At 40.9% G+C, this 17273-nt stretch overlaps 1 protein-coding gene across 1 annotated transcript in view; it reads right to left on the reverse strand.

Moving 5' to 3' along the window:
- fbn2a (fibrillin 2a) overlaps positions 1 to 17273 on the reverse strand; it is a 104423-nt gene that overhangs the window by 12074 nt on the left and 75076 nt on the right. The window contains exons 48-61 of the mRNA XM_082157320.1: positions 16749 to 16868; positions 15177 to 15302; positions 14151 to 14303; positions 13986 to 14051; positions 13674 to 13799; positions 11975 to 12094; positions 10876 to 10998; positions 10592 to 10723; positions 9844 to 9969; positions 6693 to 6899; positions 5618 to 5743; positions 5375 to 5497; positions 4338 to 4454; positions 2701 to 2829 (exon numbers count right to left, since the gene is read on the reverse strand). Coding sequence (XP_082013446.1) covers positions 2701 to 2829; positions 4338 to 4454; positions 5375 to 5497; positions 5618 to 5743; positions 6693 to 6899; positions 9844 to 9969; positions 10592 to 10723; positions 10876 to 10998; positions 11975 to 12094; positions 13674 to 13799; positions 13986 to 14051; positions 14151 to 14303; positions 15177 to 15302; positions 16749 to 16868 — 1794 coding nt within the window. The remainder of the gene's footprint in view (positions 1 to 2700; positions 2830 to 4337; positions 4455 to 5374; positions 5498 to 5617; positions 5744 to 6692; positions 6900 to 9843; positions 9970 to 10591; positions 10724 to 10875; positions 10999 to 11974; positions 12095 to 13673; positions 13800 to 13985; positions 14052 to 14150; positions 14304 to 15176; positions 15303 to 16748; positions 16869 to 17273) is intronic.

The raw sequence follows: 17273 nt of genomic DNA on the forward strand, positions 1-17273 counted from the left end.
CCAATGAGGTTCATTCTCATTTTACACAGCACATTAGAGCTTCTGCAAGAACCAACAAGGTTCATTCTCGTGTTATGTAGCACGTTTGAGCTTCTGCATTAACCAATGAGGTTCATTATCGTGTGTTTCGCGGCACGTTTGTGTTTCAGCAAGAATTCTGGTTCATTCTCGTGTTACGCAGATTCAAGATTCGTTGTTACGCAGCACGTTTGAGATTCAGCAACCACCAATGAGGTTCTTTCTCGTGTTACGCAGCACGCTTGAGATTCAGCAACAACCAATGAGGTTCTTTCTCGTGTTACGCAGCACGTTTGAGATTCCGCAAGAACCAATGAGGTTCATTCTCGTGTTACGCAGCACGCTTGAGATTCAGCAACAACCAATGAGGTTCTTTCTCGTGTTACGCAGCACGTTTGAGATTCCGCAAGAACCAATGAGGTTCATTCTCGTGTTACGCAGCACGTTTGAGATTCCGCAAGAACCAATGAGGTTCTTTCTCGTGTTATGCAGCACGCTTGAGATTCAGCAACAACCAATGAGGTTCTTTCTCGTGTTACGCAGCACGCTTGAGATTCAGCAACAACCAATGAGGTTCTTTCTCGTGTTACGCAGCACGTTTGAGATTCAGCAACCACCAATGAGGTTCTTTCTCGTGTTACGCAGCACGCTTGAGATTCAGCAAGAACCAATGAGGTTCTTTCTCGTCTCATTTTATTTAGTGCATGCCAAACTAGCTGACATGGTGTTTTATTGAGAATTTCACCTTTTTTAAACAAGATCAATTATTTAGAACAAAGGTTTCAAACCACATTGACATTTTTGCAATCATCCCCCAAATATTCTCTCAAAATGAATAAAATCCAGAAATTTTAGACTTGGTCCTCAAAAAGAGAATACAAATAATTTTGAAATTTTAACCCTTTTAAATGTAATGAAACCATATGGACACAAATTTTTTTATTTGGGTGTCTGTGATATAAAATACACACATCAGGTGTTTAAAAGAACTTTCAAATCCCTGTGTGGGGGCTACCTCAGGGGAAATGAACCTGAGAGCGCTCTGGTTACCCCAGAAGGAAGTACCATTCATCTACCCAGGAGGAAGTAGATGCCTGTAGAAGTAAAAGCTGTTTTCTATATCCCAAAGTGAGGTGGCAAACAAGTCAACTGAAAGTGAACCTTGGGTTACGATTGTAACCTCTCACCAAAGGTTACAAGAGTCATCTTCTCGGAAGAGCTGTATGTATGCCATTTTGTGGCTGTGGCCTGCTGTAACAGAGCCGTTGTGTGCAGTTACTGAAACAACCACATTTATTGCCCTTATCGGTAGACTCAATATTTTAGAACAAATAACTGATCTCTCAGAAAAGTATTAACAAAAAATATTGCTTAAAGTGAAAATCAGTCTATCTCTATACCGTTCCCACATCACTCGTTCTGAGCTCTGCTGAATTTATTTTAAGCATATTATCCTTTTCCCTGACATTGATGGAAATTTCCATGAGTTATGAGACAACGTTGACAGAATGTTCTGGCTTCCCGTGTTTTCACTGTTATACAGTAGGGGGCGCTATTACACATCTTCTGAAAGAGTACTGAATCTCCTGATCAAAACTTAGGCGAAGAAGAAGCTGATACAAGCGATATCATATGTAAACTGATGATTATCAACATTAAACAGCATATAAATCAAAACTGCGTAACATTACTGAATGAAATGTCGACCCAGGGCGAGCTATAGGACTGTGAAGCTTTAACGGGTGTTGATTAACTCGATCTACTCCATCTGTGTTTTGATCATCATTCTGAATCCGATCCAGACTTAGCCTTTGACAAAACACGACTTTCTCAGATTTTTGCTCAAAATGTTGCTTTTTTGTGAAACACCCACAGTTGAATAAATAAGAATGCATGAAGCTAGAATATTTTTTTTGTTGTTGTCTTAAAGCAGAGGGTCTATTATTTCTTTTGATATATTGCATGGCGGGGAAAGAGGCACCTAAAGTTAATAAGCACCACAGATCCCACAGGTGCTGACCTGGCTGTCAATGCCAGTGAACACATCCGACTCAGAGTGTCAATCTGTTCATTACTGGTGGGGATTTTTCAGTGACATTTTCTGCAGGTTACATTAATCCACCAGTAGGTGTAGACAAGTGACTTTATGAGTGAGTCACTGAATCATTCACTCAACACATTGATTCATTTAGAAATGAAATGACACTACTGTGCATTGCTTGGAGAATACTGTGCCTCTGCTTTGGCTTAATACTGAATTATTTTTCTGTGAAGAAAAAAATCCCATATTGTATCTGAAATGTACGGAGCCCCTAAAGGGACCTTTGCAAAAATTTAAATATACAGACTTTCACATGCTCACGAGAAACTATCGCATGAGAAAACTAACTTGTGCGCACAAGAAAGTCTGTATATTTTTATTTTTGCAAAGGTCCCTTTAGGGTCTCCGTAGTACTGCCAGTTAACTCAATATTAACTTCCTGTTTATAGAACTCGTTGTAGTAATATGAAGCAGTGCACATTTTTCACTGCGAAAGACAACATGAAACACCATTTGCAACCCATTTTCCTTCATGTCAGAGTGAAATAGTATATTCAGTGAGGGTAAAAAATTTAGGATGGGACTTGATTCTAAACGTTTACTCCAAGATTGCAACAAATAATTCAGAAACACGGCCGTACCGTGACAGCTGAGGCCGAGCGAGTCCAGTCTGAAGCCCTGTGGACAGTCACAGTGGAAGCTGCCCACTGCATTCTGGCAGACGCCCCGCAGGCCACACGGACTCGGCTCAGACAGACACTCATCAACATCTGAGAGAAGACAGAGAGAAAACCACAAGAGGTCACACACCTGACTGACATATTGCTTTTTACTTCATTTACTATGATCATAATCACATACAATGAAACAAGGTTCACAAGTGTAAAGTAATACTTTAGAATAATGGTCCGTCATGAATAAGTAACTATGCAGGAAGTAATGCAGGACTAATGAGTAGCACTACATTAACACTTCAGCTTCTACTATTAACTATCTACTGGTAACAAGCTTAACTAATCAGCCTCATTAATAACTATTAACTAACTGACAAATTATAAAGAACATTGTCGTGTGTCTGAGATGTAATCAGTCATCATTTTTACTCTGAATGTCAAGTCAAGTTATTCATATAGCACGTTTTACAATACAGATTGTTTCAAAGCAGCTTTACAGAGATAACAGGAAAATAATGCAAAGAAGTTTGTTTCCAGAATAAAATAGCGTCACAGTCCAGCTTAAGTGAGTTCAGTGATGTTTCATCTTTGTTTTAAAAAAAGTTATTAATTTAGTTAATTTATATATATATACAGCCGCTCTGCAGAAAACCGTGATTCCATTGTCCAGCTCAGTTCAGTTCTTGTATAATTGTGTCAATGCAGGCAGATCAATTTTACTGTTGAATATTAAATTAAATGTTAAATTTAATGTCCCCAACTAAGCAAGCCAAAAGCCAATCACAACAAAGGCAAAAGGGCGACAGTGAAGGAACCAAAACTCCATCAGTGGCAGAATGGAGAAAAAAACCTTGGGAGAACCCAGGCTCAGTCGGGGGCCAGTTCTCCTCTGGCCAATGAACGAACAGTGTATGATTATGATTCAGGCAGCATTATAGGTCAGAAGTCAGATTGGATTGGAACAATCAGAATATTATCCAGTTCCATCTGGTTGAAGATCGGAGTCATGCCGGTATGGAGACGGGTTTGTTGAGGATCAGTGCCGATGGCTGTCGTGTCGATGAGGCCTTACAGGGGAGAGTCTAGTTGACACAATCTCTGCTGACACTTCAGGGATGCGTTGTGGTCATAAAATGTGAATGTAGTCATAAAATGCATCACTAATGACTGAAGTGTTACAATTATGCAGCAACTACTAGTGATCTGGACCATTATTTTAAAGTGAAAAACATGTTTGTACATTTGGACTAAAAATGATGACTGATTACGTCTCAGACACACGATAATGTTCTTCATAATATGTCAGTTAGTAAATAGTTATTAATGAGGCTAATCTCAATGAGTAATTATTGATTACCTAATAAGGAACTATCTCCTAAATTCGATATTACTTACTGATTAGTTAAGCTTGTTTCTATATTAGTTAATAGTAGAAGCTGAAGTGTTAATGTAGTGCTACTCATTAGTCCTACATTACTTCCTGCATAGTTACTTATTAATGATGGACCATTATTCTAAAGTGTTACCATTTTCCAAACTCTAGTGTTTTTGTCAGGTGATGCAGCGTTGTGTCAGAGGAGAGGAGTTCTGAACGTGTGCTTGACCTCGGCAGGCCGTACGCTGCTGGCTGAAGCCCGCCGGACACCTGCAGGTGAATCCACCGATGGTGTTGACACATGAGAACTGGCAGTTGTGTCGTCTGCTCTGACATTCATCCACATCTGTAAATCAAAAACTCAAATCAAACTGTTTTTACTCTGTATATTTACAAAAGGCAGCTAGACATCTCAAGGTGATATCAGTCTTACTATGATGGTCAGTAAATGTTTTGTGACTAACTGCTCTGTCATCAACTAACAATTCACTCCTCAAATTACACCACATGGCATCCATTACACTCTGCACATGCTGGATCAGACTTTTGTCCTTCAAAGTCAAGTCACCTTCAAGTGCTTTAGTCAATACAGACTGTTTCAAAGCAGCTTCACAGGGATAAACAGGGAAATAATGATCAGTGATGCAAACAGAGTTCAGTTCTGCTGTAAAGAGCTCTAGAAGACAACAGAGTTATTGTTCAGTTCAGTGTTGATTCAGTTCTATAACTGTGTAAAAATCATCAATTATTAAATGAGTTCAATTCAACTATAAAACAGCTCTGCAGAAAACAGTGATGTCATCGTCCAGCTCACTTCAACAGTGTCAGTGTACAGACATATCAACAATACTGTTGAATATTAAGTGTCCTCAACTACTGTAAGCAAGACAAAACAATGTGTTTATTCAGATCTATGAAGAAAGAATGGTAACACATTACAATAAGGTTCATTAGTTAACATTAGTTAATGTATTAACTAAAATGAACTAACAATGAGCAATACATTTGTTACAGTAATCTTTGTTATTATCTTTGTTAATGTTAATTAATCAAAATAAAGCTGTTAATGTTAGTTCACAGTGCATTAACTAATGCTAACATTACCGAAAGTGTTACCGAAAAAATTTAAATGCCACACCAAATTAGTAATAAACAATTAACTCAAACTAAATCACAGGAAAAAGTATAAATTACACAATGATTTCAGATTTTTTTCAATGACTTGCACAGAATATTTGTGAGACAAGTGCCCGAAAGCAAGCTGACCTTTACAGGTCCTGTGGTCGTCCTGCAGCATGTACCCGCGGGGACAGGAGCACGCATAGCTGCCCTCGCTGTTCTTACACAGGAAGTTACAGGGTTTCGGGGACAGACCACATTCATCCACATCTGACAGAAACACAAGCACACAACCATGATCTTAAGGAATAGCAAACAACATTCCCTCTATCCATACATCAGGTGGATTTGAAAGACCGATAGTTAAAAAGCTGAGTGTTTGTGGCGTACCGACACACATGGTTCCTTCAGTGGAGGCCATGTATCCTAGTTCACAGTGGCATCTGTAAGAGCCCATGGTGTTGAAACACACGCCGTTGACACACACTCCTGGAATCAGCTTACACTCATCTATATCTGTGGACAGACAAAGAGCTTTACGGACAAGTAAGGTCATAAAAGGAAATCTCACATGATACCCATCATCTGATAATAGGGATTTCTGACAAATGAAACATCCGTGTATACTGTATGTGTGTGTGTGGCACTACCTGCAAATTCCCTGTATGTTTCTCTGTTTCTGCTGTTGTCCCTAGCTAAAATCAATGACCTAATGACTTGCCCTGCCTCTATTTAAGGTGCTGCGTATTTCTTTGAATTTTCTGTTTTAGATGTTTAGAGACTTTAAGGGCCCTATTTTAAGGACCTAAAGCGCATGTCACAAGCGTACTCAGGGCGTGTCCGAATCCACTTTTCAGGAATCCAGGAAACGGATCTGCTCGTGCGCGAGGTTAAAGTGTGCAAGCAGACCAACTAGGGGAGAAGCCGGATTCCACCATATCTTTATGTACACAATATTAATATTTTACATTGTAATCCTTTTATTTTGAACATTTGGCATGTTTGTGTGCTGCTGCGCGTCTGTGTGTGTAATAAGCGTTGTGGACCCGCCTATAGGCTCCTATTACTAACGCGCTCTTTAAATAACAAAAAAATATTGCGCATTGACTTTAGACCAGGTTTCAGTTGGTCAATGTCTCAGACAATTTCAGTTCCTCAAAATAGCAATGCGTCAACAATGCGCCTGAACACACACCTGGTTTTCAGACCAGAAGCCCATGGGCACACAAATAGGTACAAATGCATTTGCTATTTAAACAATGTTGCGCAGGACGTGAAAATGAAAACTGCGTCAGGCTGAAACCAGCAAAAAACACTTGTCTGGCGCTGCATTGAGCCGGGTGAATGATAAGGCCCTATATCTTTAAAGACACCATTGATAAGGCCTGTGATGCACCAACCAATCAGATTTGAGCTTTGTGTCGCTGCTGTTTTGGTGAAGGTGGTCAGGAATGTGGTTCCTCACCTGATCCGTCAGTGGCGTAGCCGTGGCCATACGGGCAGAGCTTCTTCAGGCTGGCAGTGTCCGGCAGAGGGCAGAGGTCACACTGCTCACCCCAGCCTCGGCCTCCACTACAGCAGCACTGAGACCTGCTCACAGGAGCATGCCTGCTGGAGGACATCTCACACATGCTGTGCAGGACCTCAGAGAAACACACGCCTGTCCTGTGATCTGAGGGACACACATTACAACACCAGTCAACTCACATCACAACACCAGTCATTAATAACCATTAATACCAGTCAACTCACATCACAACACCAGTCAACTCATACCAGTCAACTCACACCACAACACCAGTCAACTCACACCACAACACCAGTCAACTCACATCACAACACCAGTCAACTCATACCAGTCAACTCACACCACAACACCAGTCAACACACATCACAACACCAGTCAACACACACCACAACACCAGTCAACACACACCACAACACCAGTCAACTCAAACCAGTCAACTCACATCACAACACCAGTCAACTCACATCACAACACCAGTCAACTCATACCAGTCAACTCACATCACAACACCAGTCAACTCACATCACAACACCAGTCAACACACACCACAACACCAGTCAACACACACCACAACACCAGTCAACACACACCACAACACCAGTCAACTCAAACCAGTCAACTCACATCACAACACCAGTCAACTCACATCACAACACCAGTCAACTCATACCAGTCAACTCACATCACAACACCAGTCAACTCACATCACAACACCAGTCAACACACATCACAACACCAGTCAACTCACATCACAACACCAGTCAACACACATCACAACACCAGTCAACTCACATCACAACACCAGTCAACTCACATCACAACACCAGTCAACTCACATCACAACACCAGTCAACTCACACCAGTCAACTCACATCACAACACCAGTCAACTCACATCACAACACCAGTCAACTCACATCACAACACCAGTCAACTCATACCAGTCAACTCACATCACAACACCAGTCAACTCACATCACAACACCAGTCAACTCACACCAGTCAACTCACATCACAACACCAGTCAACACACATCACAACACCAGTCAACTCACATCACAACACCAGTCAACACATATCACAACACCAGTCAACTCACATCACAACACCAGTCAACTCACATCAAAACACCAGTCAACTCACATCACAAAAGAGACAGTATTACAAAGTAAACCTCTATCCGGTGGCGTACGCAACGGTGTTCAGCGTTTTTAAGGACGACAGAGACACGGAGCAGGGACCCCCGATACAAAATGTGTCAAACAGAGATATATTAAGCATGTAGGCTTTAATATTAACAGAAACCAACCATATTATGATATTTATTATTCTAAGACAGTACATTAGAACTATGCAATTAAACATTTACCTGAACTGTAGATTAAAGTTTATTAAACCTCACATTTTAATTTGACTGTTGCAAAATTAAAATGTGAATAAACATTTAATAAACAATTGCAATTGACATAGTGATACTAGCACGGGACAAAAATATGGCATGTCAAAATAGATATGCACAAATGTAAAAGCAGACTAATAGAAAAATATGCGTATCATTATATTTTCAATTCCATTTAAATTATTTCAGTAAGTAATGAGTTAATAATCTTAAGTGTCTCACTGTACATTGCTGTTCGTGTTATGGTGGAGCCGCTGCTACACATTACACCTACACTTTACTGGAGAACCCGCACTCATTTCAGATACTCAGTGATGTAATTCTTAATTATCAATCACACAATAAAATTAAAATGTATGACTCTGCAAATCCATTAAAATTATTTACAACAACTGTAAACAACTAATAAATTGTGATTTTTATCGCAACCTGTTGTTTATTATGATGCATTAATCTTAATTTTAACAATGAAAAATAATATACAGACCTTGTGCAACATATGCAACAACAACAATGTGCAGAGATCTGATCTACTGTCTTAACATAATATAACTTATAACTTTTGATTATAATATGGTTAGTTTCTATTAATATCGAAGGCTATATGCTTATTTATATATGATATTGCTGTCAGGACCACTATCGTCAAATACGAGTGACGGAATGCCACCCGTGAGCATACAGTTTGGATTGGCGGTGTGGTTCTGTTCTGGGCGAGAACTCCCTGTGTATCCGTGCAGCCTAGCATGAACCAGATCAGCAATAACCCTCCTTAGGGTAACAGAACAGAACCAACATGAATGTATTGCAGATATCAATAATTCAAGATTTTAAAGTACAACATAATTCGAGAATTTATTCTGGAGAGGGAGGAGGAGCTGGGGAGGGAGGAGGAGCTGGGAGGGAGGAGGAGCTGGGGAGAGAGGAGGAGCTGGAGAGGGAGGAGGAGCTGGGGAGGGAGGAGGAGCTGGAGAGGGAGGAGGAGCTGGGGAGAGAGGAGGAGCTGGGGAGGGAGGAGGAGCTAGAGAGGGAGGAGGAGCTGGGGAGAGAGGAGGAGCTGGGGAGAGAGGAGGAGCTGGGAGGGAGGAGGAGCTGGGAGGGAGGAGGAGCTGGGAGGGAGGAGGAGCTGGGAGGGAGGAGGAGCTGGAGAGGGAGGAGGAGCTAGAGAGAGAGGAGGAGCTGGGAGAGAGGAGGAGCTGGGAGGGAGGAGGAGCTGGGGAGAGAGGAGGAGCTGGGGAGGGAGGAGGAGCTGGGGAGGGAGGAGGAGCTGGGGAGGGAGGAGGAGCTGGGGAGGGAGGAGGAGCTGGAGAGGGGGGAGGAGCTGGGGAGAGAGGAGGAGCTGGGGAGGGAGGAGGAGCTAGAGAGGGAGGAGGAGCTAGGGAGGGAGGAGGAGCTGGGGAGGGAGGAGGAGCTGGGGAGGGAGGAGGGTAATTCGCTCCTGAGAAACGTGATGGCTGCTGATAATACTGAAGGAGCTTATATATAGTTTACAGTGTATAATATATACAGTGATAGGCGTCGTATTCCTATAGGTAGACGTGGATCAGCTGAGAGTCACTGATGCGAGCTTGACTAACGTGACCTGCCAGAACTGATGCTACGCATGATATTGCTTTTTGTCATTTTTTTCAACGAGGGTGATGCCATCCCCTGCATAACTTCCCATAGAGATTCGAGAAAGAGGTTTTACCAAGACATTTCGTGGCTGTAAAGTCAGTTTTGAACCCAATGCCACATTCACACATGTAGCTGCCGACAGTGTTCACACACCGGCCGTTCTCACACACCCCGGGCTGAGTCAAGCATTCATTTTCATCTGTAAAGAAGAACAAGATAAAAAAGGTGAATGACAACGAATAAAATATATATATTTTTTTGGTAACACTCAGCATTATTCTAAATGCTCCACTTTGGACATTCTACCAACTATAAGTAAATTTGCAACTACATGTCTACTAACTCACATTAGAGTATTAGTAGAATGTAATAGACTGTTAGGGTTAGGTGTCATGGTTCGGGTTAGTAGAATAAGCTGATATGTAGTTGTTAGAATGTATAAAGTAGACTATCGAAATAAAGTGTTACCCATTCTTTTCCAGTCTAGTGTGATCAGTAGTCGGTGGCTTTATTGGTGTATACAGTGTACAACAGGTGTAGCCAACTCTGCCATCCCTACACCACACTAACCTACCCAACTATTCTCACTAATCAAGTCAAGTCACCTTTATTTCTATTGTGCTTTATACAATACAGACTGTTTCAAAGCAGCTTAACCATGATAAACAGGAAAATAATGATCAATGATGCAAACAGAGTTCAGTTCTGCTGTAAAACAGCTCTAAAAAGACAATAGTGTCATTGTTCAGCTGAAGTCAGTTCAGTGTTGATTCAGTTCAATAATCTTCAAGAGTGTTTGTAAAAGGTAAATCAGTTTTTACCTTGACACACATCTTCATTCATCCTGCGGATCATCCCGGCCGGACAAACACACGTGAAGGTGCCGATTAAGTTGTTACACTCCATTCCTCTGGAGTCACAGTTATGAAGATCCTCTGCACACTCGTCTACATCTGAACACAGAGGAGCTCAACGTCATCACCAACGCTGGAATACTCGTACAATAACACATTCATACACACACATGCATTTACGTTAGCCTCGTATGCTGCGATCGCTAAGGGTTGGAAAGTGTTACGACAAACTCATTGATGAAATGTCGTACCCTGACACATGCGTCCATCCTCCCGCAGGCTGTAACCGTACGGACAGCTGCATTCATACGCCCCGAAAGTGTTAACGCAGCGAAACGCACAGAGCAGAGGATTCTGGTCACATTCATTCACATCTGGACAATCAGGGATGACACACAATCAAGTCAAAGATGCACATCCGTATGAACAGGATCATTTAAGGAAGGTTTCCTGTAGGCCTGATCATGTGCATGCATATACTGACTTCTAAACAAATGTTTAACTATTCAATGATTCACTCATTTGCCACAAATAATGCCATGCATTTGAATTAACTTCATCTGGGGGCTATTCACAGCTAATATTGATTTAGATATTTTCAGTAGTCAACACTTTTCATCAAAGTTATACATACATTTTGAACAATACCCATTCTTGTCTTAGGACAACTTTGCTTAAAGGGATACTCCACCGTTTTTTCATATTAAACTATGTTATTCCCTTAACTAAGACGAGTTGATACATACCTCTCTCATCTCAGTGCGTGCACTTAATCGCTCTGACGCGCGGTGACACTCTGATAGCACTTAGCTTAGCCCAGTATATTCAATGGTATCTAACAGCAATGAATTTAGAAGTGACCAAACACATCAACGTTTCCCTATTTAAAAACAGTTACAGGAGTAGTTATACGACCAAGTATGGTGACACAAAATAAAACGTGGCGCTTTTCTAAGCGGGTTAAAAAGGATAACTATAATGTATGGCGGAATAGCACTTTTGGGAGTACTTCGACTCGGCGCAGTAAAAAGTCACGCCTGATCCTCTTCCCACTATTGACAGAATGTATCAACTCGTCTTAGTTAAGGGAATAACATAGTTTAATATGAAAAAACGGTGGAGTATCCCTTTAACTTTTTTGATCCACTTCAAATGTTGACTACTGTAATTTGATTAATTAATTAGAATATCATGTAGCTAATTTGGTTAAAATCAATTGGCAGCATTGTCAAATATAGACAAAAGAGAACATTATGAAAGATAATATAATACACGTCTATTACACAGCAGCTCTTTGAGTGCACTGAAAGCTGGTTTAATGAAGATGTTCAGGTGTTTTGGTCAGCTGACCTTCACAGCTCATCATTGGTCCGGGCTCAAACCCCTCCTCACACACACACTCAAAAGCTCCAATCACATTTGAGCATGAGCCGTTTCCACACGGGTTTCCCACTGAACACTCGTCAATATCTGCACACACACAGAGAACAGAAAGCTGTTGGCTGGACATGTTGACAAATCTGATAATAGATTATTTCCCAGTTGAAATATAGATTTAATGGTTCAGAAAAATCTGTTCATCCAATCCATGTGTATTCACCTGACTTTGGATTGTGGGGGAAACCTGTTATCAGCTCCACAGTGGAGAATGAAACCATAAATGCACCAGCTGACCTTGAATGGAACGCAATGGAACGGTTAAGCGACGAGAACGGTTTGGCCAAAAGTGGTTTTAGATTGTAATTGGTGGAGACAACAAAGCTGAGATGCCTTAAAGCAGCACGCTTTTTGCTCGCAGGTTTCTCTCTAGAGCTCCACCCACAGCTTCGGAATAGATATTTGACAACACTGTTGTAAAAACTCGTTGGTGATTCTCAGACACCAGAGGCTATAGATCAACGACATCAAAGCAGATGGGACATTCTTTAAAACGTCTTCTTCATTCGGGTTCGGACAGCGTGAGGGAGCGCAATAATGAAATGCATTTTAGCAGATTTCTTTTGGCCGTAAAGCAATTGTTTACATCGCGAGACCTGATATCACGCGAGATTTCCTGACGTAGCGGCCGGCGGCCCGCCGGCTCAAAGTTGCAAGTGCGGATTTTCTGCTCACGGGCACCAGGGGGGTGTGAAACGGGCCACCATTCAACCTGAAATAAGTAATATAACCATTCCAATGACTCCGAAGCTGTTCAGTTAAGGTAAAAAAAAGTTACTTAGTTCACCTTTAAGAACATCTGAACATCCCAGTCGCAGCTTCCACTTCACACAGTTCATAACCAATGAGCTCAGTCACGGGTGCTCTTTTAGGCTCTTAGTCAAACTCTTACTACAATTATTTCACTATATTCTTGCTTTGGGTGGCAGACTGCCAACTAGTCTATTTTTGATGACATTTGTCCAAACATCTTATATATATATATATATATGTTTATTTTTATATATATATATATATTTTTTACCACAAAGGGATTACTTAGTGTTTTTCTTAGTGTTGTTTTAAAAGAAGAAACATTTATCAAGAGAACATGTTGAATGTAAACTAAAAAGAAAAGCTTAATATCCCGCAAGTTCAGCTGAAGTGAGAAATACAGAGTAAATCACAGAGGCCTGAAATCATGGTTTCATTCATTTCATTGTGTAGGCTATTATACAAACATACCTTAATTTAATACCTTAAGTATCTTAATGTCTAATAAAATATGCAATAAAACAAGCTGCTGAGTCCCAGAAGGGTCCGCAAACTCTCAGTAAATTGCAGAACCTGAAGTCATTGATTTTCAAAGATATTTTCTGGTGAGCAGAGCACAACTTTATGCCGATAATGAGCAGTGACTTCCAGGAACGCAGACAGCGATCTGTCAATAAGAGACACTGAAGCGGAGCAGAAACCAACACAACAGAGACTGTGACCTCAGGCGGCATGATCACTGTTACAGTCAACAGGCTTGAGACATATTTACATAAATATTAAAATCATGACATAAAAGAAGACATTTTGCAAAATGTCTCAATATTTATTTGTCCACATAATTTCGTCGTTCTCTCACCATCACAGCGTGTCCCTGTGTTGTGGAGTGTGTATCCCGCGGGACACTCGCAGCGGAAGGAGCCGTCCGTGTTGATGCAGCGGCCGTTCACACAGATCTCAGGATTCTCCACACACTCGTTCAAGTCTGACACACACAGCGATATGGCGGGTCAATCTGTACAGCTGGGTTTAATGTATTAGTGATTCCTTTGCAACAGACAATCAGTGTGTCTTAATGCATTAAAGTAAGATATTACATTATTTTAATATTAATATACAACCCATTGCTATAGCAGTCTACAAGAATCAAAAGACGTATAGTCCACAGTACCTTCACGTGTGTCCCCAACACCAGGAACGATCCCATGGCCGAACGGACACAGATCCTGAAATGCAGCTGTGAACACACACACATGAAACATGAAACCGTGAGAACGCAGTGGCAATGATGATGATGGTGATGATGATGATGATGAAGGAGAGGAGAGCTCGGTACCGTGCTGCTGTTTAGGGCACAGCTCGCAGGGGTCGCCCCAGCCCTCTCTGGCCAGGAGGCTACAGCAGCACTTGGCTTTGCTGGTGTTGAACGCCTGCGGGACAGAGCACTTGCCATTCTCAAAGCGTGTGAAACAGAAGCTCTCTCTAGTGTCTGACACAACAAACAGCAGGCGTACCCATGAGCGTTATGTAAGGAATCATGATGTTTTATTTCATGTTTTTGTCCTTACACACCTTGTTTAGAAACAATTACAGTTTAGAACTAACAGAAGCTACTGTATGCAGTTATAGGAGAGAAAGCATGAGTGAATCACCTGTCACTCAGCAGAGTCAGCAAACATGTTAGTTTAACTACTTCAAAAAGTACCACTACTGAAAAATGTATTTTAAGTTTTCAGGACTAAAAAATATTGAATTCAGTTGCGAAACAGGGTTAAAATTCTGCATGTGCAAGAGAGCGCATGTGTTAGTTTCTGCATATGACCCTTAGCAATACAGGTTTGTCTAACCATCATATTTTATTGTTATTTTCTTGTTTTGACAATGCTTTATTTTGTATAATTAAACTGCACATTTCCACTAATTGTAAAGTTTGAGATTGAAAATGGCAAATCTCATGGGGATGTTGGTTTGGAGGTGTTATGAGATGGAAGTTATCTGGAACTGTAAAGCAGTCGAGACATGATGGAACTAAATTAATTAATTAATAAACAGCTCTGAACCTTTGTCTGTCAGCCAATCAGAATCAAGCATTCCAGAGCATTGCAGTTCCTTTCACAAGGCGAAAAATCATACTATTTTAAGACACCCTGAAATGATGCAGCAGAACGCTATTTGTAAACATTTTTGTAAAACTTTCTCTCTATAGTCCACTTTATTAATTCTGCTAAAATATATGCAGCTTAATAACAGTCTACTACAGCCTACCAATACTCTAATAAGTGTTGGTTGACGTGTAGTTGCAAAGTTACTTATAGACAAATAAAGTCAGATTAGTCAGATAAACAGGGTTATGATGAATTACCGTAACATCTGCGTCTATCTTCTGACAGCACAAATCCAGGTTTACACACGCACTCAAAGCTGCCCAGACTGTTGAAACAGGAGCCGTACGCACAGATGCCGGGCTCCTCCGAGCACTCGTTCACATCTGATACACACACATACACACAGCACTGTACTTGCATACTATCTACTGGGGAAAAAATGGTTTAAATGTTTCAATAAGTTTCATGTTGTTCCAAACTCGTATGACTCTCTCCCTCTTACATGAACTCTTAAGAGGAAATTGTGAATACTGCATGCTTTAAAACGGACACAAAAGCACCATAAAAGTACCATACATATCATGACTTTGAGTTAGTTGAAGAACCAGATCATGGACTCCTAACTCGCATGAAGATGCCTGTCATGATTCCTGTACTGTGTTTCCCTTGTCTTGTATGGACTTTTGTTATTTCCTGTCCTGTGCCATGTTTTGTAGTCCTTTGTAGTTTTTCTTGTTTATTAGTCTCCCCAGGTGTTTCTGATTAACCACACCCCCTTGTTATCTTGTTTAGCTTGTTTGCCTGTGTATATAAACGTCTGTGCTTCAGTTGTTGTTTGTCGGTCGTTGTAGCTGTTTCCGTGTTCCTGTCCTGAGTTCTGTGTTCCTTTGTTTGCCCTGGAGTTCCTGTTTGTTTCATTAAATTAGTTTTGCGTATGGATTCTCTCTCTGCTTCGTCCTTGCCTCATCGTAACAATGCCAAGGAAAGCTAGGGAGGATGTGAAGATTTTCAGAGAAATGTAGCCTGTTCTCACAAAGAGAAGTACTTAAAGTATATATTAGGGACCAATTTTTACAAAAACATTTTTAGGGTGCTTTTTTCCCCCAACTCCACAAAACAAAGAAAGTCATACAAAATCATAACGGCATGAGAGTGAGGTATCCAACGATATCAAGACTAATTAAAATGGTCATGTGTAGAAGAATAAAACAAAATTGCATACATTAAACAACAAAACCCTGTGCAATATCACTTAAATATCATTAGCCATAGTATAAACTTAATTCAACAAAAAACAAGTCAACCTTTCATTACTGAGATTCACATCTTGTATGTCTTCAGTGCCTCAGTATGTACGTTCAGACTCAATCCTCCTCGGCATGGAGGGCACCAGTGTTTCTGGAGATGTCCTGCCATTCCTCAGCAGCGCTTCACTGGAGGTTGTGTTGCTATAATAAACAATCTAAAGGTGTTCTACTGGACTCACGTCACACGTCGTACTCATGAGGGATTTAGATGTGCACTTTTTCGGGGCATCAAATCCGACTCTGATTAGTGATACTCTGGATCATTTTATTCCCCCTGATTACTGCAGCAACTACCAGTATGTTTCCACTCATTTTTCAGTTGGTCACTGATCTTCCTGTAGTGGAGAAGTCTCACAATCTCTGTCTGTCTCAGAATTCTGACAATAAGTAAAAGACTGAGAAAGTTCTGGTGTTCACGGGTCATTTTACTAACATGTTCATGCATTGGAGAAGTGATACAATTTTGAATCATTTGACATTTCAGTGATATTGCACAGGTGTGTAACCTCTTGGAGCTCTTACCTACACAGTGCTCACTGTGGACGATATACCCATCAGGACAGACACATCTGAAAGAGCCATCCAGATTCAGACAGGTTCCAGGAGCACATATCCCAGGAATCATTACACACTCGTTAACATCTGCATTTATCGAAACACAAGACAGACACTTATGATATTGTCATAGGACTCCTGTCAGTCTACAAATCCTAGAACATAATAATAGTGTCCAATTACACTGAATATCTATATTGTAATTAATTTGTCAGTATCATTGTTATTTTCACATGAAAAAAATGGTAGATAACAGAACTATATGTATAGATAACACTATGAATTATGAGAACTACACATTTGAAAAGTGGCTCAGATGGATACTCTGAGCACTTCTGGCCAGAAACTGATCATGTCATCTGGATTACATAATCAGCTTCCAAAGAATAAGTATTTGTAATTTTTGGGGGGATTACATGATTACATATTATTCAGCCAGCAGCCATGTCACCCTGTAGCCCAAGACTGGTTGCCCACTGAAGCTAAGCAGGG

This window comes from Leuciscus leuciscus (genome assembly GCF_965113295.1).
Source record: "Leuciscus leuciscus genome assembly, chromosome: 24".
In the NCBI taxonomy this organism is placed as follows: Eukaryota; Metazoa; Chordata; class Actinopteri; order Cypriniformes; family Leuciscidae; genus Leuciscus; species Leuciscus leuciscus.